Source organism: Amblyraja radiata, chromosome 8 (genome assembly GCF_010909765.2).
Source record: "Amblyraja radiata isolate CabotCenter1 chromosome 8, sAmbRad1.1.pri, whole genome shotgun sequence".
NCBI classification, from domain to species: domain Eukaryota; kingdom Metazoa; phylum Chordata; class Chondrichthyes; order Rajiformes; family Rajidae; genus Amblyraja; species Amblyraja radiata.
The window spans coordinates 9,059,295-9,087,026 of record NC_045963.1 but is presented as its reverse complement, the minus strand read 5'-3'; the positions used below and the strand labels follow the sequence as shown (position 1 = coordinate 9,087,026).

Genomic DNA, 27,732 nt, shown 5'->3' with positions numbered 1-27,732 from the left:
CTCCTCTTCACCCTCACCTCCTCCCCTCCCCCAATCCCTCTCCCTCCTTCTCCTTTCCCCTACCCTGTCACTCCCTCCTTCCCTCCCTCCATAACCCCTCTCCCTCCCTACCCCCTCCTATCTCTCTATCCCCCACTACTCACCTCCCCCTATCCCCCCCACTCTCCCTCCTCACCTCCCCAAGATATTTCCCCTCCCTTCCTCCCTTCCCACAATTCCTCCCTCACCTCTACCTCCTCCTTTAGTATACAAACTTAAAGCACACGGCATTGGGGGTTCAGGATTGATGTGGATAGAGAACTGGCTGGCAAACAGGAAGCAAAGAGTAGGAGTAAACGGGTCCTTTTCACAATGGCAGGCAGTGACTAGTGGGGTACCGCAAGGCTCAGTGCTGGGACCCCAGCTATTTACAATATATATTAATGATCTGGATGAGGGAATTGAAGGCAATATCTCCAAGTTTGCGGATGACACTAAGCTGGGGGGCAGTGTAGGCTGTGAGGAGGATGCCAGGAGACTGCAAGGTGACTTGGATAGGCTGGGTGAGTGGGCAAATGTTTGGCAGATGCAGTATAATGTGGATAAATGTGAGGTTATCCATTTTGGTGGCAAAAACAGGAAAGCAGACTATTATCTAAATGGTGGCCGACTAGGAAAAGGGGAGATGCAGCGAGACCTGGATGTCATGGTACACCAGTCATTGAAAGTGGGCATGCAGGTGCAGCAGGCAGTGAAGAAAGCGAATGGTATGTTAGCTTTCATAGCAAAAGGATTTGAGTATAGGAGCAGGGAGGTTCTACTGCAGTTGTACAGGGTCTTGGTGAGACCACACCTGGAATATTGCGTACAGTTTTGGTCTCCAAATCTGAGGAAGGACATTATTGCCATAGAGGGAGTGCAGAGAAGGTTCACCAGACTGATTCCTGGGATGTCAGGACTGTCTTATGAAGAAAGACTGATAGACTTGGTTTATACTCTCTAGAATTTAGGAGATTGAGAGGGGATCTTATAGAAATTTACAAAATTCTTAAGGGGTTGGACAGGCTAGATGCAGGAAGATTGCTCCCGATGTTGGGGAAGTCCAGGACAAGGGGTCACAGCTTAAGGATAAGGGGGAAATCCTTTAAAACCGAGATGAGAAGAACTTTTTTCACACAGTGGTGAATCTCTTGAACTCTCTGCCACAGAGGGTAGTCGAGGCCAGTTCATTGGCTATATTTAAGAGGGAGTTAGATGTGGCCCTTGTGGCTAAGGGGATCAGAGGGTATGGAGAGAAGGCAGGTACGGGATACTGAGTTGGATGATCAGCCATGATCATATTGAATGGCGGTGCAGGCTCCAAGGGCCGAATGGCCTACTCCTGCACCTAATTTCTATGTTTCTATGTTTCTGTTTCTGCTTTCCCCTACCCTCAGTCACTCCCTCCCTTCCTCCCTCCCTCCATAAAAAGTAGCATCAGCAGTTCCTTCCTCCACAGATCATTCATTGTTAGCTGGTGTTTAGATCCCGTTGACTTGACGATTGGACCAGTTTGCATCGTGGCGGTGCCGTCAGGGTGGGCAAGGTAGGCACTGCGTACCCTGATTAAAATTATAAAATGATAATTATTAAATATAAATAGTAAAGGCACGGGAGAATTATGCCTATCTAAGAGATCGATCTCTTAGGTAGGCATAATTCTCCGTGCCTTTCACGTGCAGTACATGTAAGACGGGAAAGTGTGTGCAGCTCACGTGCCGTCGACGCTGCTTCAAGCCGTCAATTTCAAGCAGAGCTGAAGGCAGCTGAAATTCTGCCTTTGCAGCGTGGACTGTGTACTGCGCATGCGCAGCGCAAGCGGCTATAAAGTGGGAAGCGGCTGTAAAAGGACAGCGCCGCTGGGGGGCGGGGGTGGGGGGGGAGTTCCTTTCACAGCATATGGGGAGTCTGGCCAGCAATAAAGTTGCGGGAAAGCAGGAGCGTTGAGAAGGAGGGGGTCGGGGATCATGCCAGAGCAACCAGCTCAAGAGCGGGTCAGCGGGCAATGGATAACAGGACAGCGGGCGGTGGAGCTTACTCCATGTGTCAGTGCAAGTAACCTCAATTGGTCCCTTGTTCGCGCTGATACAGGAGTGTCCACTGCCCGCTGTCCTGTTATCCATCGCCCGCTGATCCGCTCCACACTATGATCTTTGCTCTTGAGCTGGTCCCCTCACTGTTCAGACGGAGAGCACTGCCAGTGAGCGGGCTGGCAGAAGGCGCTGAGGTCCGGCGGCCACTCGCAGCCACCCGAGCTGCTTCCCTCCCCGGCCACAATGCTGTGGCTCTGCGCCCGGAGCGCCGCGGCAGCGGTAAGTGAGTGAGTTGCTGGCATGATCCCCGACCCCCTCCTTCTCAACGCTCCTGCCTTCCACGCAACTTTACCCCTGGCCAGACTCCCCACATGCTGTGAAAGGAACTCTTCCCCCCAATTGGTCCCTTGAACTAGTATAGTAATTCAATAAGATGACAATTGATTCAACTTGTCCCGGTGTGCTCCCGTTTTGCCACCATCTCTCCACCTGCCATCACCCTCCACCCCCCAACCATTCAGTAATTCAGAATGAAGGAGATTTGAAAGCCTTGGGCAAATTGAATTGTTACTTTCTTTATTTTTATTCTTTATTTTTACGGAGAGGAGAACAATCTGCGCACTGTGTGTGTGTGTGTGTGTGTGTGTGTGTGTGTGTGTGTGTGTGTGTGTGTGTGTGTGTGTGTGTGTGTGTTACTCAAACTCTGCACAAACTGCTCAGCCACCCTGCAACCCGACTCTCACTCCCTCCCTCCCTCTGCCCGTCCCCGTCCTGCCCACCCGCCTACCTGCCTGCCTGCCTGCTGACTGTCGCCGCCGGGCCGGGCAGGGCCGCGGGGAGGGGGGTGGGGGAGGGGATGGAGTCGGTGTTCGTCACGGTGGGCATCACGAGTTTCGATGAGCTGGTGGAGATGATCTCCTCCGAGAAGGCCGTGAGGGTGAGTTACCGCAACGGCGGCGGCGGAGGAGGAGACGGACCCGGGGGGGGCGGGTAGACGGGACTGCCATTGCCGCAGAGGGTGGGTGGTGGGTGAGAGTGGTGAGTGATGAGCGGAGAGAGAAACGGGACGTCCTGCACTGAACCCCCCCCCCCCCCCCACCCCCCACCCCCCCCCCCCCCCCCCCCCCCCGCGGCTGCTTCCAGTGGCGTGCGAGATGATAGACAAGTTACTGTGAGGAGGGGAGAGAGGAGTTTGTGAGTGAGGTGGGAGAGCCCGCTGCCGGTGGGGCAGGAAGGGGCATCACTATCCTGGCCATGGCATTGACTGACAGGAGAAGAGACCAATCTGCGTGGCGCTGAAGGAATCTGCGCACGCGCAGTTTTTAATGATTTTTAAACCTCAATAACTTTTACAATATACCACCGATCGGAATGAATCTTGTTGTACTCGCAGCACAAGAGAACGGTGAGTAACCTGGTGAAAAATCGTAGCGCTATCTCGACCCATTTTTGCGTAAATAGAAAAAATGCGCAAACCGGAAGAGCACAAGATCATTTAGTTATGGATAGATAAATAGATAGATGGATGGATGGACGGACAGACGGATGGATAGATAGATAGATCTTCTTCTTGCGTATGGCGTGCACAGCCTAAAGTTGTAGGATAACTTGTTCTATTTGGTCTTATTTGATTGTGCATGGCAGGTTGATTGCATTCGTCGAAACAGGGCGGACCACGTGAAATAGATAGATAGATAGATAGATAGATAGATAGATAGATAGATAGATAGATAGATAGATAGATAGATAGATAGATAGATAGATAGATAGATAGATAGATAGATAGATAGATAGATAGATAGATAGATAGATAGATAGATAGATAGATAGCTGTGCATAAGTATTTATTATTTATTCAATCCTGCATATAAGGCACACTTTTTTTCATTTTCAGAGAGACCGCATGGGAAATCTTTCATTAAAAAATGTATTATGCCTTTCACAGAAAATTGTGGGCTTTTTTCTTGACTCCTGTTGTGCAGAGCGAACATTAGAAATGAACTGAATAACCCAAATAACCCTGAAACTCAGCAGGTTGGAATAGTGAAAGAAGATTCACCTTGGTACAGTGAATGGGCGGCTTCAGGCAAACGTACACCAAGCGCAGAGCCTGGAGACGTAATCAACAAATGGCATTGAGGAGCAAAAGGGGGCATAATGAGCAGCAAACAAAATGAGGCGCGGTTCAATAGCTGCGTCTGTAGCTGCACGATCATCATTCCACTTGGTGTACGCTCCATCAGCAGGTGTGAACAGAAGTAAACACTGTGGGTGCAGCCAGCATCACCAGAGACCCACACCATCCCTGGGCACACACTTATTTCACCCCTGCCATCGGGAAGAAGGTACAGGAGCCTGAAAACTGTAATGTCCAGGTTCAGGAACAGCTTCTTCCCTACAACCATTAGGCTATTAAACACTACAACCTCAAATAAGCTCTGAACTACAAAACTATTACTGTTATTATTGCGCCACTATTGTTTGTTTGTTATATATATATATATATATATATATATATATATATATATATATATATATATACTGTATGATCTGTATATATGTGTATATGTGAGCATGTGTATATGTGAGTGTGTGTATATATACATACACATACTGAACTTATTTTTTTCTTGTTTATTATATTGTTTACAGTGTACTATAATTACATATTCTGTTGTGCTGCTGCAAGTAAGAATTTCATTGTACTAATCGGGACATATGATAATAAAACACTCTCCATTCGGGTACTCGAGATTTGAAATAAAAACAGGAAATGCTGGACTCAACTCTGCAAGTCAGGCAGCATCTGTGAAGAAAGAAGCACGAGTTATCATTTTAGGTCAATGGCCTTTCTACAGGAAGGATCAGAGGTGAATAGATTGTAAGCTCAACACAGTATTCTTGACCGTTATACAGTGTGAGCGGCACTGTTCATGATCTTTATTGTGTGCTTTAAAATGATTAGGATATCAAACAACTGAAGTAATGAAGGAACTGCTGTGAGATTTAATGTTTCAAGCACTGGGCTTGCACATAATGGAAACCATCAGGCTGCCTTTTAAAGATTTATTTTGCACCTTATAGTTTTTTGTGCAGTTTTACAGCTCAAGACAAGATTGTGGGATATCTGAGAAAATTAGTTTAGTTCAGAGTTACAGCGCAGAAACAGCGTTTCAGCTGCTGACTGGTGATCCCCGCGCATTTACACTATCCTACACACACTAGGACAATTCACACTTATACCAAGCCAATTAACCTACAAACCAGAAGGTACACAAAAATGCTGGAGAAACTCAGCGGGTGCATAGATGCTGCTGCACCCGCTGAGTTTCTCCAGCATTTTTGTGTACCTTCGATTTTCCAGCATCTGCAGTTCCTTCCTAAACCTACAAACCTGTACGTTTTTGGAATGTGGGGGGGAAACCGAAGATCTCAAAGATCTCAGAGAAAACCCACGCGGTCACGGGGAGAAGGTAAAGCTCCGTACAGACAGCACCCATAGACAGGATCGAACCCGGGTCTCTGGCGCTGTAAGACAACAGCTCTACTGCTGCGCTACTTTTCAGCCCCGAAAAATACACGCGAATTTCACCTGAAAACACATATTTGGACAAGGCAAAAAGGAATTTTCTTTCCACGCTTCATCTTTATGAATTTACCTACAATAACTTCAGCGTTTCCTCGATATGAATCTAGACAAAAGTTTGATCATCAGCTGCGAAGTTCATGTAAACTATAGTTCGTTTGTGCCCTTTGAGAATGGCAGTAGATAAGTTTCTCACTAATCTCCCCTGTGTTGCTCATAATGTTGCATAGCTCATTAAAGTTCCCTAGATACAGCAGAGATATATAAAATCAGAGGGTATAGATTTGTGTATTTTTTCACTTAGTGTGGTTGGAATCTGGAGTAACTGCCCAAGTGGGTGGGTGGTGGAGACAAAGACTCTCAAAGCATTTAATAATGATCCAGATAAGCAATTGCATTGCCAAGGCAATGAAGGATGTTTGAATATCTAAAGGGGCTGCTCCTTGCCTTCTGGCTGTATTTTTCACCCACCATCCACATCTTTGGACACCCTGTGCGTAGGGGAGATGGTAGGGCTGAAGATGTCCTGGTAGCGTTGCTCCTGGGCCTGGCCAAGCTGGCCATCCGCGAGTCACGGCGCCAGACAGTGGAGGGCTCTACCCGAGCCGGCTGCCTGCCCCTTTTCCGGGGTTACGTCCGTGCCCGGGTGGGGTTAGAAAGGGAATACGCCCTGTCTACGGGCACCCTGAGGGAGTTCCGGGACCGCTGGGCTCCGCAGGGTGTTGAATGTATCCTCAATAAGGATTGTAACATAGTTGTATAGTAGTTTATTATGGATACATGTTTGTATTGTATTATGGTGGTGGGTTCTGGCTTGTTTTATTGTAGTGTAAATATTATTTTTAATAATTGAATAAAAAATAAAAAAATAAAAAAAAAATAAAAAAAAGGCACTGAAGGCTTCTGACCAAGTAACGTCCAAAACATGAAGCTGGTTCTCTAGTGGAATGTATTACAGTACATAGCATTGCACATACTATGTACATACTAGATGCAAAGAGTCTCTTGCCAAGAGTATGTGGTTCAATATATCATACTAAGATATAAAATCCTGTAATTAAGTTTGTCAGCCAAATGTTAGATGGGGAGATGTTAGTTTTTGTTTTGCTTTCACCCTGGGTGCTGTTTTAACCATTTAGTAACAGGAGGATGAAAGGGTGATCTTATAAAATCATGAGGAATAGATCGGGTAGATAGATGCACAGTCTCTTGCCCAGGGTAGGTGAATCGAGGACCAGAGGACATGGGTTTAAGGTGAAGGGGAAAAGATTTAATAGTCATCTGAGGGGTGACCTTTTCACACAAAGGGTGGTGGATGTGTGGAACGAGCTGCCAGAGGAGGTAGTTGAGGCAGGGACTATCCCAACATTTAAGAAAGAGTTAGACAGGTACATGGATAGGACAGGTTTGGAGGAATATAGACAAAATGCTGGCAGGAGGGACTAGTGCAGCTGGGACATGTTGGCCGGTGTGGGCAAGTTGGGCCGAAGAGCCCGTTTCCACGCTGTATCACTCTATGACTCTAAATGACTCTAAAAGAAGGGTCTCGACCTGAAACGTCACCCATTCCTTCTATCCAGGAATGTTGCCTGTCCCGCTGAGTTACTCCAGCATTTTGTGTCTATCTACTGTGTGACTACCTTGGGGCAGTCATTCTCTGAAGTGATGTGTGTCCCGAACAGTTCTCATTTGACCTTTTCGTCGCAGCGATTAAAACTAAATCAACTTGCAAACAAACATCACTGTAGACTTCAATTATAATACAGCAAAAAAATTTATTGAAAGGAATACAAAATACATGTTTCTGAATCCATGGTGACTCGCTGAAATAGAATACATTTGATAGCAGCATATATACACTGTCATTACAATGTCTGGTTACAGCACTGTAGAAGGTTGACAAGGTGCTTAGTATTCTCATAACAAGCTTAAATGATTGTTCAGAAAGATGAAAGAATTATGATTTTTTTTTTTAAACCTGCGTTGTTGCAAGTTTATTTCTATGACCCTTTGAAAAAGGAGGAAAAAATTTTGTTTTTACACTTAGGACATGAAACAAGGGATTTGAACGGAATTTAACTGAACTTACGATCATAGCAACAGCAGCAATACCAGAGCATGCTGTAAGCAGTGTCCTTTCCATTCTGTTACAGTAACAGAATATGTCATTCTCAGTTAATGAGCTGCCAATTCCAGTGACATCTCCTAAAACTAAAAAATCTGTACATACAGAAGAATCCATACAGATGCAACCTTGAGACCAGCATATTCCCGATAGATGGAATTTGTTCCGGTTTTAACCGTCAGTAATAGTGCAGTTAGACCTGTCACGGCCGACTTTGACTTTGCTGTACATCTAAATACATTGCACAGACCAGGATTCAACGGCATTTATCTTACTGCAAAGGGAGAAAATGCATCGGGCAATTTATGTTGAAATGAGCATTGATTGGCATCTACTATGGTACTCCATGTGCTGGCTCTGGAGAGGGTCCAAAGGAGGTTTACAAGAATGATCCCAGGAATGAGCAGGTCAGAACCTATGATGAGCGTTTGACAGCACTGGGCCTATACTCGCTGGAGTTTAGAAGAATGAGGGGGGAGACCTCATTGAAAGGTACAGAATAGTGAAAGGCTTGGTTAGAGTGGATGTGGAGAGGAAGTTTCCACTAGTGGGAGAGTCTAGGACTAGCCACAGAGTCATAGCCTCAGAATTAAAGGACGTTCTTTTAGGAAGGAGATGAGGAGTAATGTCTTCAGTCAGAGGGTGGTGAATCTGTGGAATTCTTTGCCACAGAAGGCTGCGGAGGCCAAGTCAGTGGATATATTTAAGGCAGAGATAGATAGATTCTTGATTAGTGCAGGCGTCTGGGGTTATGGGGAGAAGGCAGGAGAATGGAGTTGGGAGGGAGAGATAGATCGGCCATGATTGAATGGTGGAGTAGACTTGATGGAGCAGGATTCAACTGCATTTACCTCACTGCAAAGGGAAAATTTGCATCAGGCAATATATGTTGAAATGAGTATTATTCGGCATCTACCATGGTACTGCATTGCCCGCTGAGTGGTAAGGATGGAAGGCCATTCCGGGGGAAACTTCACTTGACTAGTGGCAGGCAGTGAAGGGAAGGTGCAGTCCCCAGAACAAGGGAAGGAACTTGAGCAGATTAGACCCTCTAAGCACATGGAATAATAGCCTTCATACTGACCAGTGACAGAGTGGAATGAATGGAGTCCTGGTCATAGACCACTTGCCATGTCAGTCGCTTGGCACGGTGCAAGGCAAAATGCAGAGATGCAAACCAGACTGAATAACAGGGGCAGTAAAAGTAATTCACAAACATTCTCTTGAAGGATGCACGGAATAGCAGTTTTGCCAATAATGCAATGAATGGAATCTTACTGCCAGGATCCCTTTCTCAGATAAAAACAATCTGATTGATTTGGACATTCCTTATCAATCCTTTATTAATTTTTTTTTTAACGTTTAGATAGTGCAGACTGATACCATCATTGGGGGAACAGCACGGAGGAGTTACCCATCCTAACGGTTCTGCTGGAATGAAACAACACAGGCAGCTGGGAGTGAAGTACACTGCTCTAATGATGCCATCAACTGATGTGAATTGTGTTCGCCATCACAGTCAGAATCAGTAAACACTCCAAAACACTGCGCTTCGTGATGTCGTCAAGACCAAATGTTTCAATAATTTACAGTCAAAGAAATGAACAGAAGTAGCCACAGAAAGAAAAACAGACAGGCATTCAAACAATCATAGTCTTATGCAATGGTTCGATTCATTTCTAAAGTGGTTGCGATGAGGAGACATTCTCATCGACATCCCTCAATGCATTCGTTACATTTTGTTCAAAGAAAAGGGAATAATCTGTCACGTTATCAAGAAGACTGTAAAAGCTTGAGGGGCGGCCAGCAGGAAGGTCACGGTGACCCAACCGCAATCCTAAAGGGGCCAATTAAGAAGAATGGGAAATGAGCGGTCGGTCATTTCCTACTGGCCGGGCAAGCCGAAAATACCCAAAAAGGTAAAAAAGAAACCAGACTTTCTTGGCAGTGTTCAGAAGGGTGACAGGTGCGAGTGCACGGCAATCATTTCAATAGCAATTTGAATCGTGACTTTATCCTATAAAAACTAAGCTGCTCTCAGCAGTTGCCAGAAGTGCTCACCTTTCCCCTCCTCCAGCAGATCAAACATGGCCTTTTAAGGTTTTGGGTGGGGAATGGTCTTTGTCTTTTTTAAATACATATATATTTGACACTGATTCCAATTTAACCTTTCACCCTATATAAACGAATGATCCTGTTTATGTGGAATGTCTTTATTTGTTTTCATTGATCTGACACTTGAGTTCAATTAAAATTGCTCTCAGACATCAGGCTTTCCTGTATCTTCCTGCGTTAATTTCCTTCTAGCCATTCCAGTGCAGTCCCATACTAAAATCTCCATAGGAATCTGAATATCCTACAGAATCCTATTAAATCCTATAAGGCAATAAAAATCCTCCAAAATTCCCACAGGATCCTATAGATTATTAATCGAGATTTCCTCCGGGAATATTTTAATGGAATTCTAACTACTGACTAGTGGAAATGTCGTACTGCATTGCACAGCTTCAAGTGTTACATATGAAAATTCTATAGAAAAGAAATAGTGCTTTGCACAGAATTCTAAGGAAAAAAAGTGCCTTACCAGAGAGCGTCTTTATATCAAATATTTAAATGTTTTACGTTAAGAATCTCATAATTTTCAAGCACTAGCTTTAGAAAAAAATTACATTTACGGTGTTTTCCCTTCAAAAGGGAGAATGTCCGTGTGGCTTCCATCAGTTGGACTGGTGTTGGCAGTGCTCCAGGCTCACCTTGCTGAATGGGTGAGGTGACCAGTGTCTGTTTTACTCCAGTGGTTCTGTCCACCAGCCTGTCCAGCTGGGTTTCACTGTGGCTGTAATTGAGACAGATAATAGCCGTAATACCTCACCTACAAGGATAAGATTTGGTGAATTAATAGACAAATAGAAATCAAAGCAGAAGTTTGAAATCCAGAGATATCAGGAACAGTTACATAAGAACGGAATCAACTGGAATCTACCAATAACACGTTCGTTGTCCACATAGTTTTCAAGCACTAGCTTTAGAAAACAATTACATTATGGTTCTGTACAAGGTACAATAAGCCTGGTTTATCGACCCCTCCAGGATGGTCCTGGGCCAACAATCAAAAGCTAATATCGAGGGCACCCAATATTAGACCTACACCAAACCCAAACCAATTAGGAGCAGACGAGGGCATTCGATCCAATTTGTGATCCCAGCTACAAAGACAGATGTTTACAGCAATTCGTTCTTCCCCCGCACAATTGAAGCATGGAATAATCTCCACCCAACTATAGTTACCCAACCAGATGCAACTAAATTTAAAGTAGCTCTTTCTTCCCAATAACCCTTTCTGGCTTAAGCCCTCCCTTCACCACCTCCAGTTTAAATTCCATTTGGAATATTTTGGAGGACCAAGAAACCAAGAACCAAGAACCCGGACAGAACATTTGGGGCATGCAAATTTATATTTAAAAAAAATAATTCAACGCTTTTCCATAAAAGTGACAAAAACATATTGGATTTGGACAACAGTGATCTGACACCAAAGGATCGTCCAGATGTTAAGGAACTGTTTAATTTTCAATTAGGTTGGAAAACTAAAGCACTGCAAAATTGAGCTGTGTATGACCATCGAGAGGTGAAGTGCGAGTCAGATTCCTCCAGGAATATATCCAGCTGGAGCAAGAACCCTACAATGTCACAGCCAGAGAACACCCATTCATGTCAACATCTTTGCCCATCTGAACTAATCCCATGGGACCACATCTTATTGAAGTGCCTGTCTAAATGTCTCTTTTATATAGTAATTGTATCTGATTCCAGCAGCTCCTCTGGCAGCATGTTCCAAATATTAACCACTCTGTGTAAAAAAAAACTTTCCACTCAAATATTCCTTAAAGACCCTTCCTCCCATTTTAAGGCTATGCCCTCTTGTTTTCACATTTTTTATGCCACTACCATGGGGAAAAAAGGAACTGACCATCTATCCTGTATATGCCTCTTAAAATGTTAAATACTTCTGTCAGGCCGACCCGACTCTCAGCCACCTTTGCTCAAGCTCATTTGCAAACTGACTAATCATACCTCCTACATTCACATTTAAGTCATTCAAACATAACAGTACCAAGGGACTCTGCACCGATTACTTTTTCAATCGACAATAGATGCAGGAGTAGGTCGTTCGGCCCTTCGAGACAGCACCGCCATTCACTGTGATCATGGCTGATCATCCACCTTCAAAACCCGGTTCCTGCCTTCTCCCCATATCCCCTGACTTTGCTATATTTAAGAGCTCTATCCAACTCTCTCTTGAAAGCATACAGAGAATTGGCCTTCACTGCCTTCTGAGGCATAGAATTCCACACAATAGACTCATAACCCTCTGGGTGAAAACGTTTTTCCTCATCTCCGTTCTAAATGGCTTACCCCTTATACTTAAACTGTGGCCCCTGGTCCTGGACTCTTCCAACGTCGGGAACATGTTTCCGGCGTCTAGCATTTCCAAACCCTTAATAATCTTATGTGTTTCAATAAGATCCCCTCTCATCCTTCTAAATTCCAGTGTATACAAGCCCAGCCGCTCCATTCTCTCCACATATGACAGTCCTGCCATCCCGGGAATTAACCTAATCACGCCAGCATTGCTTTTCGATCTTAGTTTCTTAGTTTAGAGCTACAGCATGGAAACGTGTCCACACCGACCACTTTCTCATTCACTCCCGACACGAAGGGTTATTTTTAGAGAAGCCAATTAACCCACAAACCCGCACGCCTGTGGGACGTGAACGGAAACAGGTGCACCCAGAGGAAACCCACCAGGTCACCAGGAGAAAGTGCATGCTCCAAACACATATGAGACGATGTCAGGATCGAACCCAGGGCTCTGGCACGATGAGCAACAGCGTTACCAGCTGCACCACCCCTCATCGATACAGACTAGCCCTGAACTCTTCCGAGCTCTCTTTTAAAAGACTCACACTTATCAGATATAATTTTAGCTGCAAGCATCTGCTCCCAATATACTTCCGCCAGCTGCTCACTTATGCTGTTGAATCTGCCTTCCCCCCTATTTAGCACCTTAACTTGAGAACCAACCTTATTCCGATTTATATTTAATTGGAACTTACAGAATTTTGATCACCGTTCCCAAAGCCGACATTCCCACCACCTGCCAGTTTCATTTCTAAGATAAGGTTGAATAATGCTCCATCTCTTGCAAGATGATCTACATATTGTCTCCAAAAATTCTCTTGGATACACTTGAGTATCCACCCCATTGAAGCCCCTTTACACAAAGGCAATCCCAGGCAATTTGGGGAAAGTTGAAATCCACTACTACTATAACTACTACTATTTTAATTTCTCTAACTTCAAGTAACCCTCGCTTTCCCTCTCTCTCCGTCTCTCCCCCATCCTAGTTCTCAAACTAGTTTCACTGTCCTGATTTAATTTTACTGATTGTGTGCCTCATTGTCACCTTCCCCTCAGCTAACAATGAACCATTCTACATTTCCTTAATAACTGTCTGGTTTGATCTGTTGTTTTCACACCTTACCCTTCCATTTCTCTAGTTTCCCTCTCCCAACTCTTAGTCTGAAGAAGGGTCTCGACCCGAAACGTCACCCATTCCTTCTATCCAGTGATGCTGCCTGTCCCACTGAGTTACTCCACCATTTTGTGTCTATCTTCAGTGTAAACCAACATCGGTAGTTCACTCCTACACTCTATTATAAACCTATTGCTTTTATCCTCTTCTATGATTTGCTTGTATATCTGTTCCTCCATTTCTCATTGACTATGGCCTGTAGTATAATCCTGGCAAAGTGATCACCCTTTTATTATCCCCATTTTAGTAGTAATGTTTTATTATTAATGATTAATGTTTTACGTGTCATTCCTAACTGTCACTGTATGTCATGTTGTCACTTGCGGGCGGAGCACCAAGGCAAATTCCTTGTATGTGAATATACTTGGCCACTAAACCTATTCATTCATTCATTCATTCATCTTACAGCCAAGCATAAATAAATGTGACCTCCATACTTAGTTAACCAAAGCAATTGGCCCTGTACAAGTGCAGGACGTCTCCACACCTTGCTTTTGCCTTCCATAGCTTCCAGCATTTTTGTTGACAAGTCAACCAATCGCCATACATGCATCTGGTGCATCATTCCAGCCAGCACTAGGATCTTAATTCCTTCAGCAACATCGAAGCAGTTGGTTTAATTCTGCGTTTGGCATTGCCACAGAATGCCACTGCGCTGGCTGCATCCTGTTCAGAAAATACTCGTAAAGTGTAGGCAGGTGGCGCAAAATTACTGTCCCTCTCAGCATTCCGGTTAGAATAGGGATTGTCAGGACTTTTGCCAGTCTAATTTATCACTACAGCTAATTTCTGACCCGCAATATTCACTGCTGATTTTACTTACATGAAACCAGTTGTAATAAATGAAAACAGCCTCCATTTTAAACCATGTATTTCACAATTAGTACACCACCCTGTTTGATTCAGTCCCTTCAATAAGCAAACAAAATTGTTCTGCAAATGGAACAATAATTAGAGATGATCTTATTTATTTTCGCCCAAACCTAAATAAATCAATATAAGATGAAACTGTGTTGTAGAACGCAGGCAAATGCCGTTCAGTAGCTCATGCTGGATAAGATGATCTATTTAAAATCCAATAATATGTTTGAAATTGAGTTTGGAAGAATGAGAACTCAAAATGGATGTCAGTGGCGTGAATGGCTTCACGCAGGTGCTATAAGATCTGCACTTGCTATCCTACACTTTACTGCATGCCTTTGCTTTTAACTGGTGTTTCAGTTATGCACCCTCATTGATACAGCACCAAGAACTTCAGCACAGAGCATATTTTACTTCTGGCTCATTGTTCAAATCTAACAATTGATTTCCACTGCCTTTTTGAGCTAAGAGGCACATTTAAATATTGATAACAGATCTGTAACAAAAAATGCAGAATCCCATGCGATGAAAGGACAAAAATGGGGGAAACAGGAACCCCGTGCATTTAACAGCTAGATACAAGTGAAGAAAAAACAACGGCCATTCTAACCTATCAATCCCACTCATGTACCTGGTGGCAATCTGGGATGGATTCAAGCAGATTGTAATTTTGGATAGACACAAAAAACTGGAGTAACTCAGCGGGTCAGACAGCAGCACTAGAGAATAGGAATAGGTGACATTTTAGGTCGAGACCCTTCTTCAAACTGAGAGTCAGTGAAAAGAGAAGTTACATTATATATTAACTATATTATAATATTATATGACTGAGTTATATCAACTCAATGTGATCACCTACATGAAGGAACACTTCAAGGGACATTAATGATTTGCAAGACCGCTTCCTGCGTAACTCCTTGGTCAATTTGTCCCTTCCCACCCAAACCATCCCCTCTCCTTGTACTTTCCCTTGCTACCCCAGGAAATGCTACACTTGTCGCATTACCTACCCACTCGACTCTATCCAAGGACCCAAGCAGTCTTTCCAGGTGAGGCAGAGGTTCACAGCACCAACTGCAACCTCATCTATTGCATCTGCTGCTCTAGGTGTCAACTGCTCTACATCGGTGAGACCAGGCGTAGGCTTGGCGATCGCTTCACCCAACAACTCCGCACAGTTCGCATTAACCAACCTGATCTCCCGGTGGCTCAGCACTCTAACTCCCCCTCCCCCCTATTCTGAATCCGACCTTTCTGTCCTGGGCCTCCTCCATGGCCAGAGTGAGTCCCACCGCAAATTGGAGGAGCAGCACCTCATATTTCGCTTGGGTAGTTTACACCCCAGCGGTATGAACATTGACTTCTCCAATTTCAGGTAGTTCTTGCTTTCTCCCTCTTTCCCCTCCCCTTCCCAGCTCTCCGACACCCTACTGTCTCCACCTCTTCCTTTCTTCTTCCCGCCCCCTCCCCCTCCCCCACATCCACATCAGCCTGAAGAAGGGTCTCGACCCGAAACGTCACCTATTCCTTCGCTCCATAGATGATGCCTCACCCGCTGAGTTTCTCCAGCATTTCTGTCTACCTGCAAGACAATGTCATTAATACTGTTGTAAATAATTTGATGACAGCAAATAGGTGGTATAGAAGACAGTGAGGACTGTTGTCTTAGTTTACATGAACCAGATCAGTTGGCCCAAGGAATGCCAAATGGAATTTACAGGCATGAGACAGGAAAAATCTGAAAAAAGAGGAAGAGAGATGTGGGTTCAGGGGGCATTGCCCTCGGTAGGGTTCCAAGGGGCAACGCCCCAGGCATGGGGTAAAAGAGGGCAGCACCCCCTATATGCAGACATTTTTTGATAATTGTACCTTGAAATTACACAGTTTTCTTGCCTGTTTACCCTTAATTTATACTGTAATTTTTTTTTATCGTACCTTAAAACAATACTTGCTTGTCACTTCTTAATTTACACAGAAAATTTGTGATAATTATACCTTAAAATGACACCAACTCCTTGCTTGTTTACACTTAAGTCATATTGAAAATATTTTATATTACACCTACACCTACTTGTAACATGATACCTGTTCCTTGCTTCTTTACTCTAATTATGGAGAAGTATCCTTTACCAATGTATTTAAGCGCCAAATGAATTTCAAATCCAACTCTTAACAGTTAGCATGAAAATGATGACCCTTCTACTTCAAAGATGATCATATTGTGCTACATAGCTACTCAGTCAAATTAAGTACAGTCGACAAAATATTAATATCTCAACCTGGAATTTAAGACATTATTTGAAAATAACACTTCTCAAATTTTGAAATTAAAGATTTCATTTCTTTCAATTTATGGTCAAATTATTTTTTTTTAAAAGAAAAATAAGTGAATATCTTTTATCTTCTTTTGATTGCTGGATATTTTCTGATTGCCAGAATTTGCAAAGTCAGTGACTATTAAGGAATGCTAATTGCTGACTCAATAGTGAGTCCAAGTTGTAAATGCAACAATACATTGCATTGCGCAGCCAGAAGGCATCCTGACGGGCCGCGGCTGTGAACTGGGAACGTGGCCAGAGGCCTTTATCGAGGCGCCGCGGTCTCGATGCCTCCCGTAGATCACCGCGTAGAAGCCCGGGTCGGAGCCTGACGGGTAGAAGCCGGGGTCGGATGAAGCGATCGATGGCGCCCACGGCTGGGGCCCGGGTCGGCACCACGGAGGCGTGAAGTGGGGCGTCGACAGCGGTGAGGCCTCGGCAGCGGTGAAGCCTCGCAACGATGGGGCCATGGCGGCGGTGAAGCCTCGCGGCGGCGGCGATGCCTTACCAAATTTCAAAATCCGCGGAGAAATCTCACGCCTGAATTTAACTCTGAATAATACTAGGTATGTTGCAAAACGTACCTGAAGCGTCGCTGAAAATCTGTCCCAGCCCGTGTGCGCGATTTTGGCGCCGTTTAGAGGGGGGCGGGTTTAAAACGCAATTTTCCCTAGGCTGTTCAAATCGAGGTTTTTCAGCCTAGTTAATTATTAACGAAAAATCGCTGGAAGATTCCCTCGCTTGAGCTATTATTAGTTTTAAGGGCTTTATTTAATTGTTATAGTAGGTTAAAAATTAACCTCTAAACCCCCGACCGCCGACAACGGGCCAGATCTCATACAGGGGACAACAGGAGGTAGGCTGTTTATTTTTACGTTAAAAAGGGCTTCTTAAGATCCCTTTATACAAAGTTTAATGGTGCGAGTAGCTAATTTTGGGCCCATTATATCCCGCAGTATTTTTTTGGGCATTTGAGGGCACAAATCTACCGCAATGTGAACGTTCTAAACCAGCGCGTTCACAGAATCCCACTAGAAAGCTGATTTAAATGGACTTTAATTTACAGCAATTAAACACTAAATTCCTTCCATTTGGCCTATAAATTAATGTAAATGAGATTTAAAAATCATGTTTTATTGCGAATTATTTGTGAATATTATTTGGACACTTAGGCTATTTAAAAATGTTAATCATTTATTAAGAAATGGATAGATGTTTAGATCTAGTAATTGAAGTTTGAAATTAGCTACAATTGGGTAACTAACTAATTATATGCTTTAATTTCAGATCATCCAAGTAAGATTATTTTATATTTGTTTCAGAATGCTTCAATCTATGATAACTGAAAATTTCATTCAGTTCTCTTAATTTTTAAGAAAGTTATGGGCTTTTGACTGTCCTCGATCACAGCTTTTTTGTTATGTCCATAGAAAATCAATAGGGAACAAGATGCTCATTTCCGAGTATGAAAATGGCCATAACTTTTTAAATACTTGAGATATGAAAGTGAATTAGGTGTCAAATTAAACTGATTTTTATGCTTTATCTGATGGGATAAATTGCAGACTTGATTTTTTAAATCTCAAAATTTTGTAACATTGCTACTAATACGAGGTGCTGCACCTCATATTGTGTGAATATGAAGAGCAAAATCAGGACAAGAGGGTGGTGAATCTGTGGAATTCTTTGCCGCAGAAGGCTGTGGAGGCTAAGTCAATGGATAATTTTAAGGCCGAGATAGATAGATTCTTGATTAGTACGAATGTCAGGGGTTATGGGGAGAAGGCAGGAGAAGGGGGTTAGGAGGGAGAGAGATAGATCAGCCATGATTGAATAGTGATGTAGACGATGGGCCAAATGGCCTAATTCTGCTCTTATCACTTATGACCTTATGACTTACACAGTAAATGGTAGTGCCCTGGAAAGTGTTGCAGAACAGAGAGATCTGGAACTACAGTTGCTTGGTTCCCTTGAAGGGTGACTATAGTGAAGGTTATAATCACGAGGGGCAAGGAAAAGGCAAACACTCACTGCCTATTTCCCAGGATACAAAATTCAGCAAGTAGCAGGCAAGAGGGGAGACCTTTAAGGGGCAACATTTTCACTCAGAGGATAATCCATATCTGTAATGAGTTGGAAGAGCAAGCTATAGCAGTAGTTGCAATTAAGACTTTTAAAATGCATTTGGACGTACATGGATAGGAAGGGTTTGGAGAACTATGGGCCAAATGCAGGCAAATGAGATTAGCCCAATATGCCAACATGGTCGCCATGGACAAGGTGGGCTGAAGGGCCTGTTTCCATGCTCTACAGCTCTATGACTCTATCTCTATGTCCCCGTGACTCATCCTTAATGCACGTGCCCTTAATGCATGTCTCCCACTGCAAGGCAAAAAGGCTGTATGTCCACAAAGAAACTGCAGAGTCTTGGGAGTAGATAATAACCCCAGAGACCTAGCAGAGAGGAATGTCAGGCACAAACCTACTGCCTCAGCTCCCACATCTGGGAGGAGAACATACCAGGGGGGGCTCAGAGATGCAGTAATCATTGACATTTTCAGGAACGCAAACAGTTCTGACTGGTCAGAGAGTAACTACTTAACTGCAATGCAGATCTGTCCATCCAAGGGTTCTTGGGTCTTCACAATGACTCCAAGATAAGGACAAGGAGTCACATCAACATAGAAGAATGAGAGTGGATCTTATAAAAACATATAACATTCTTAAGGGATTGGACAGACTAGATGCAGGAAAAAATGGTCCTGATGTAAGGGGAGACCAGAACCAGGGGTCACAGTTTAAGAATAAAGGATAGGCCATTTAGAACTGAGATGAGGAAAAACAGCCACAGTTGTGAATCTGGTGGAATTTTCTGCCACAAAAGGCAGTGGAGGCCAATTTCATTGGATGTGCTGAAGAGAGAGTTGGATAAAACTCTTAGGGCAAATGGAGTCAAGGGATATGGGGAGAAAGCAGGAACAGGGTATTGATTCTGGATGTTTAAGAAGGAACTGCAGATGCTGGAAAATCAAAGGTAGACAAAAATGCTGGAGAAACTCAGGGGGTGAGGCAGCATCTATGGAGCGAAGGAAATAGGCAACGTTTCGACCCGAAACGTTGTCTATTTCCTTTGCTCCATAGATGCTGCCTCACCCGCTGAGTTTCTCCAGCATTGTCTACCTATTGATTCTGGATGATGGTCATATTGAATGACGGTGGTGGCTCGAAGGGCCGAATGGCCTACTCCTGCACCTATTGTCTATGTTTCCAACCTCTACACATGGTGTTATTGACCTAATACAAAGCAATGACAATGGTTGTCAAATTAGGTTGCCCTCAGTAATATATCATGCCTCTTCAAATCTGCTTCAACTCAAATGAATGACTTGGATCAAGGCATTGAAGGTATGGTTGCTAAATTGAATGATGAATCTAGAAAGGGAAGCAAGTTGTGAAGGGGACACAAGGTCACAAGAGGATATTGATGGCTTAAGTGAGCAAATGGAGTATATGTGAGAAAATGCAAGTTCGTTCGTTTTGACGGGAAAAATAAAAACAAGCATATTATTGACATGGAGAGAGATTGCAGAGCTCAGAGTTGTAGAGGGATCTGTGAGTGCTCGTGCATGATTCATAAAAGACAATTGTGCAGTAATTATGCCTGCAGTAATTGTGCATCACAGGGAATGCACCAACTCATAAACCACGCACCTACACACCATGTCAGACACCACCTGCCTCATCTCTGGTATAGTCTGTTGGCCGAACATTGGCTTCAAAGGCAGCCGTATGAACGAACAGAACCGGAGCAGAAGTCAGTCATTCCCATCCACACACAACTGCCCTGAAATAAGATATTGGGTGTACGGAACGAGCTGGCGGGGGATGTAGGAACTTTGCTAGAGATGAGGCAGGTGGTGTCCGACATAGAGCGTAGGTGAGTGCTTTGTGAGGTGGTCCCGAATACATCTTCTCCATTTAGTGTAGTCATGTGCTGTTTAGAGTCATAGAGTGATACAGTGCGAAAATAAGCCCTTCGGCCCAACTTGCCCACACCGGCCAACAATGTCCCATCTACACTAGTCGCACCTGCCAGCATTTCGCCAATATCCCTCCAAACCTGTCCTATCCATGTACCTGTCTAACTGTTTCTTAAACGTTGGGATAGTCCCTGCCTCTGGGAGAATATAACATTTTCTCAAGGAGGCTTTGAAGATATCCTTGAACTGGTTCCTCTGTCCTGTCAGTCTCTTCCCATGAAAGAGTTTGGAGTAGATGCAGGTACAATAATAACAATTAAAACGCATTAGGACGGATTAATGGAAAGGAAAGGGTTGATAGCTAAACGTGGGCAAATGGGACTAGCTTAGAAGGGGCAAATTCATCAACAAGGACAAATTAGGCCAAAGGGCCTGTATTCATGCTGTACGGGTACAATCAGAGGTCAATACTCAGGCACCAGTTTAGTGCTAGAAACCAAGCAAACATTACACTCTCTCTTAATATGGGTGGCAGATTGCATCTAGCACTAATATCCTTGTAACATTTGTAATTTAATTTTTCTATCTCTCATTCCTTTACAGAAACTACTTTTTCTTTTTAAAAAGGTCTCTTAGTCAATTGGATTTTCCCATTTCCATGTTGTTGTGTAATCAGTTTCTCAGTTCCCGCTGCACCCCACCTCAATTGTTGATCATGTGCAGTCAGTTAGGAAGAGAACCAAATATTGTTTGAACGTCCACACTAAATGGAGTGGAAGCTAGAGTTCATCTACTCTTTTCATCTAATTGCACCATAGCATAAATATTATTTCAGTAAGATTTTATTAGCATGATTAAAATATTATAAAGAAGGGGATGTTCTATTGCTAGTGGAGGGAGTTGAGCGGGAAAACTCAGAACAGACCAAGGAGCAGGCCCTAATTCAGCTGGATCTAATTTCTGGCCAGTTTGTTCATAGAAACATAGAAAATAGGTGCAGGAGGAGGCCATTCGGCCCTTCGAGCCAGCACCGCCATTCATTGCTATCATGGCTGACCTTCCCCAATCAATAACCCGTGCCTGCCTTCTCCCCATATCCCTTGATTCCACTAGCCCCTAGAGCTCCATCTAACTCTCTCTTAAATCCATCCAGTTTTTTGGCCTCCACTGCCCTCTGTCGCAGGGAATTCCACAAATTCACAACTCTCTGGGTGAAAAAGTTTTTTCTCACCTCAGTCTTAAATGACCTCCCCTTTATTCTAAGACTGTGGCCCCTGGTTCTGGACTCGCCCAACATAGGGAACATTTTTCCTGCATCTAGCTTGTCCAGTCCTTTTATAATTTTATATGTTTCTATAAGATGCCCCCTCATCCTTCTAAACTCCAGTGAATACAAGCCCAGTATTTTCAATCTTTCCTCATGTGACAGTCCAGCCATCCCAGGGATCAATCTCGTCAACCTACGCTGCACTGCCTCAATCACAAGGATGTCCTTCCTCAAATTAGGAGACCAAAACTGTACACAATACTCCAGATGTGGTCTTACCAGAGCCCTATACAACTGCAGAAGAACCTCTCTACTCCTATACTGAAATCCTCTTGCTCATTCCGTACATCTGAATAATGGGAAATGAGACTTGCCTGTACGCAAAGAATATTGCCTGACTAGAGGCTTGGGAACAATGAGCAGTGTATTGATTTTTCATGAAGACTGCGTGGAACTCAATGATGGCTCGCACAGTTGAAAAATGTAACATTTGGAGACCCTTGGACTATCATTGATCGGACTTTACTGGACTTTATGTTGCATTAGACATTATCCACGTTATTCCCTTTATCATGTGTCTGTAGACTGTGGATGGCTCGATTGTAATCATGTATAGACTTTCTGCTGACTGGTTAGCAGGCAACAAAAATGCTTTTCACTGTACCTCGGTACACGTGGCAATAAACTAAACTCAACATTTCTCACTAGATGGGTTCAACGTCGACAATGAAATTGGAGAAGATGTTAGCGAGCACCCAACTACTGAGCAGCAATAACTCACGTTTATGTGGTGCCTTCAATGGAGCTTCAAGATGCTAACAGGCATTTGGCAATAGCAGGGGGGAGAGAGTCAGGGAGGTTACCAAAGGAAGGGGAGTTAAGGCGAAGATGTTGAAGGTGGAGAGAGGTGTGGGTGGCACGGTGGTGCAGTGGTAGAGTTGCTGCCTTACAGGCTTGCAGCGCCAGAGACCCGGGTTCCTGATTACAGGGGCTGTCTGTACGGAGTTTGTGCGTTCTCCCCGTGACCGCGTGGGTTTTCTCCGAGATCTTCGGTTTCCTCCCGCACTCCAAAGTCGTGCAAGTGCACAATTGGCTTGGTGTGTGTGTGTAAATTGTCCCGAGTGTGTGTAGGATAGGTTTTAGTGTGCGGGGATCGCTGGTCGGTGCGGACTCGGTAGGCTGAAGGGCCTGTTTCCGCGCTGTATCTCTAAACTAAACTAAGAGAGGAGGAAGAGCAGAGGGATTGAGGATGAGGGATCTAAAGTGTAGAACCAAGGCAATACTGACTAGCTAATGGGAAGGCAGGCACACATCAAATCTGCGAGAGTTGATGAGAATAAAATAGTATTAGTGCAGACTCAGTGCAAGTATTTGCTTGACAGTCTATGTGGTGCAACATAGGGCTTATTTCCATGCTGCATGTATCTACAACTTCTGTCTCTCCACGACAAGTGGCGGAGGCCAAAGCTGATTATAACAGAGAGACGGGGTTTTGAATTCAGTTCAATGGAGAGAAACAGTCACTAGAGATTGGCAAGGAAGGAACGGTGGGGGTTAGTGCAGGTCTCAGTGGAGGAATATTCACATCACCCAGCGACATGTCGCCTGTATGGTCGTGAGTAGTCGCACAAAGAGTCGTACCTTTTTCTGGTCGCCGCTGGATTTTCAACATGTTGAACATTCTCGGCCACCTGCTGCGACTCTGACGGGTGCCGGAAAGTCGCCGAACAAAATCGCGTAACTGGGACAGGCCCTTTAGTTTATGTAGGATGGAGCCTGCAATGTTGCATGAACAGAAGGTTGACCTGGAGTAATGAAAATAGGGACGGTGGTGGAAATAAGGGCAAGGGACAGAGATGCTGAAGTGACCCTGGTGATGGACAAGATATAGATCGGGCTGAAGCTTAGCCGAGTGTCAAAACAGAGAGACAAATGTCCACACAATCGAAGGAGGTGAGGATTGTGGCCAACAGTGTGGGGTGTTATCAACAAACATACAAAAGCTTGGAACAATGGCCCAGACTAAGTCTCCCCCCCCCCCCCCCCCCCCCCCCCCCCCCCCCCCCCCCCCCCCCCCCCCCCCCGCCCCGGGAGATGTGATGACAAGCACAAGAATGAGAAAATGCACACTTTTTGTGAAATTCAGTGCACTTCAAAAATTGAACACAATAGACAGAAAGGTCAAGAACTAAAGAACAGGGAAGGATAAAGTATTTATGCTTTCAGCCGAACACCACACTCACCCTGCATTAGAAATTATTACCACTTTCACTCACTTCATAGAATCCTACTCCTTATAATATGGACAGGTGGGAACAGACCATACAATCACTGGCAGAGTCACTGAGGGAAAGCTCCGTTGAGCATCGGGGGTGAGTGTGGATCTCGATTCTTTGCACCCCGTCATTCTAGATGCACTTTTAATACAACATCAAATCAGTGTCACAGGAAACTCTGTGACTTTTACAGGCTTCAAGCAAAACTCGCATCCTCTTTACACACTTTCCTTAATTGGCTTGAAGGCTTGCGGAGAAAGGGGCCATTTCATGATGGTGGAGCAGAGGAAGGAAAATGGGGGGGGAAGAAACAGACTTGTTACGTGAAGTTTAGTGCTTCAGGAAAGGCCCCATATGTCGACTGCCTTTCCTTTTTGATTACCGTTTAATTAGTTTCTACAATTGATGGCACTGTTTCTCAAGGACATGCATGTAAACGGTCGTGCCATCTGCCTGTAATATGGTTCTTAAGAATTTCAATGAGCTGCCTTATTTCTTTGAACAAACATGAAACCACAAACCGAGCCCCACCCTTCTACTGTCGTTTTTATTACTCCTGCATTAAAACATAAGTGGCAAGGGTTTGTACGCCACAACTAATGGCTCACATTGTTTGCGGTGCCTCCCATAGTCAAAATGTGTTTTAACCTTTCAGGACCAGTGTGGTGAAAATGCTTTCAGAACTGCCGTCTCTCAGCTCCGGCCTGTCGTTCTGTTAGAGAGGTGGGCCAAACAGCCAGCCATCGACAGCTTATGCTGAACTCTAACTGATCCGAAGAGCAAATTATAATTTTCTTTAAAGAGTTAAGGTGTTTCCAAAACCGTATCCAGTCGTGAATTACCACCACGGCAAATTATTAAAACTGAAAAGATGGAGATTAAAATTTCTATTTTGCCCATGCTCTATACATGATAGATAGAAGTAAATGAGATCATTGCAAAGACAGGGCATGTTGAAAATAATGGGAGGGGCAACCCTGCTTTTGTTTAAATTAAATGCGTATCTGTGCATCCATTCGGAACCTGCCTGCTGTTTAACTAATTAATGAGCAAATTTAACTAAAGGAGGTGGCTAAATTTTGGAAACAGGAGCCAGGAAAACAAAGGTGCACACAAAAAAAATCACAAAAAAAAAATGGTGCTTGCCATAAACGATTCCTGACTGTACCTACTATATTCAAAGAAATTTATTTTATGGAATGATTTAATCAGCTGTATTTCACCCCATGCTAATGAGAATACTTGTTTTATATTTGCATATTTGTTTTATATTTTGTTTATATACGCATACTATTTCTAAGATATTTAAGTCAATAAAATAGAGTTTCATTTTGTCTTGTAAAATTAGTTGGCCCAGCTTTTGTCATACTTCATTTGGCTTTATTTTATCACTATTCCTTCCACCAAGTTTGGTCATAGTCTCCTTCCTTCCATATTTAGTTTAGTTTAGTTTAGAGATACAGCGTGGAAACAGGCCCTTTGGCCCACCGAGTCCGCACCGACCAGCGATCCCCGCTCATTAATTCTATCCCACACACACTAGGGACTATTTACATTTATATCAAGCCAATTAATCAACAAACCTGTACGTCTTTGGAGTGTGGGAGGAAAACAAAGATCTCGGAGAAAACCCACGCAAGTCACGGGGAGAACGTACAAACTCCGTACAGACAGCACCCGTAATCGGGCTCGAACCCGGGTCTCCGGTGCTGCAAGCTCTGTAACGCAGCAACTCTGCCGCTGCGCCACTGTGCTGCTCGTTGCTCAACTAAAATTCTCCCCTTAGGCGAGTTAAGATGATGTCAGGTAACAAACATGAGGGAAGGTGGGAGGGGGGGGAGGAAAAGGTAATGGGGTTGAAACTTGATCCTCCACTTTCACCTTACACCTCCACTTTCCAACACCTAGTAATGCAAAGTGAGCAGAGGCGATTTTTCCTTTCTGTACGTCTGGGGTACTGGGAGGTCCGATGGTGTTCCACCGCCTTCCTCAGCTCCGAGGAGTTACCTCAACATTAACCAGCTGGGACCAAATATGATCTCCCCAACTGGGAGATCAAAATGAGGCAAGCGCTCAATATATTTCAGATTAGAACGAGAGACTGCTGATGCTGGAATCCTGAGCAAATTAAAAAAACAAAGCGCTGGAGGAATTCTCTAGGAAGGAACTGCAGGCGCTGGTTTAAACCGAAGATAAGACACAAAATGCTGGAGTAACTCAGCGGGACAGGCAGCATCTCTGGAGAAAAGGAATGGGTGATGTTTCAGGTCGAAACCCTTCTTCAAAATAAATGGAGTGAAACCGAGTCTGAGGAAGGCTCCCAACCCTAAACCTTATCTGTCTGCCCATTTCCTTCCACAGATGCTGCCTGAGCCGTTAACTTCCTCCAGCAGTTTGCTTTTTTTTACAGCAAAACGCTTAAGATGATGAAGATGTTTCTTCGATTCGTTTCTTCCACGTACTGTACGAGGGCCTGGAGCTGTCCATGTATATTGTGCCTGTTACCTCTGTTGGCCTTGGGATCTGCGGGCACTGCCCTCTGTGGCCAGCACATCCATTCAGCTCGAAGTCAGACACAAAATGCTGGTGAGACTCAGTGAGTCAGGCAGCATCCCTGGAGAGAAGGAATGGGTGCATTTCAAATTGAGACCCTTCTTTAGACCCGAAACGTCACCTATTTATTTTCTCCAGAGGTGCTGCCAGACCCGTTGAGTTACTCCAGCGTTTTGTGTGCACCTCTGGTTTAAACCAGCATCTGCATACAGCTCCTCCCTTCATTCACACCACCTTGCAGCAACAAACCCCCTTCTCTGAAGGAGTCTCGTCGCCAACAGACAGCGACTGGAGTTCCCATCCCTACACCACAACAACTTCTCCTGCCAGCAGGGGAGGAAAGGATATTCAAAATTACTTTACACGACGAGTCGTTAAACTGTAAACGATGTTCATTTATGCAAACCAACCTATTGTCTTTAAACTACAATTATAAAATAACATACACAAGAGACTTTGTTACTCAAAGTAGCATAGAGTGATACAGCGTGAAAACAGGCCCTTTGGCCCAACTTCCCACACCGGCCAACATGTCCCATCTACACGTCCCACCTGCCCGCGTTTGGTCCATATCCTACCAAACCTGTCCTATCCATGTACCTGTCTAACTGTTTCTTAAATGTTGGGATAGTCCCTGCCTCAACCACCTCCTCTAGCTGCTCGTTTCATACACCCACCACCCTTTGTGTGAAAAGGTTACCCCTCAGATTCCTATTAAATCTTTTCCGGTTCACCCATGTCCTCTGGCCCTCGATTCGCCTACCCTGGGCAAGAGACTGTGCATCTATCTACCCGATCTATTCCTCATGATTTTATAAGATCACCCTTTCATCCTCCTGTTACTAAATGGTTAAAACAGCACCCAGGATGAAAGCAAAACAAAAACTAACGTCTAACATTTGTCTGACAAACTTAATGACAGGATTTTATATTTTAGTATGATATATTGAACCACATTATTTACTTAAGTGGATCTGACCTTTGCCGAGAGCCTGCTCTCTCCACCGTCTCCCCGCCCTTTCCCCAGCCTCTACCAAGAAAGTTTTAACAACAGAGTCCAAGCAAAACAAGTTCCACTGCTGGGTTGGGCGGCTGTCCAAGAAAGCTGTGCATTCCCTG

The 27,732-nt window shown here is 44.2% G+C and overlaps 1 protein-coding gene across 2 annotated transcripts in view; it reads right to left on the bottom strand.

Moving 5' to 3' along the window:
* Positions 1 to 9,109: 9,109 nt before the first annotated feature.
* The window catches only part of bcl11a (BAF chromatin remodeling complex subunit BCL11A), a 196,631-nt gene continuing 178,008 nt past the window's right edge, over positions 9,110 to 27,732 (bottom strand). The window contains exon 4 of one of the 2 annotated variants that reach the window (XM_033025164.1): positions 9,110 to 10,634. In XM_033025164.1, coding sequence (XP_032881055.1) covers positions 10,590 to 10,634 — 45 coding nt within the window. In that variant the 3' untranslated portion in view covers positions 9,110 to 10,589. The remainder of the gene's footprint in view (positions 10,635 to 27,732) is intronic. The other variant, XM_033025165.1, reaches the window with a different exon arrangement.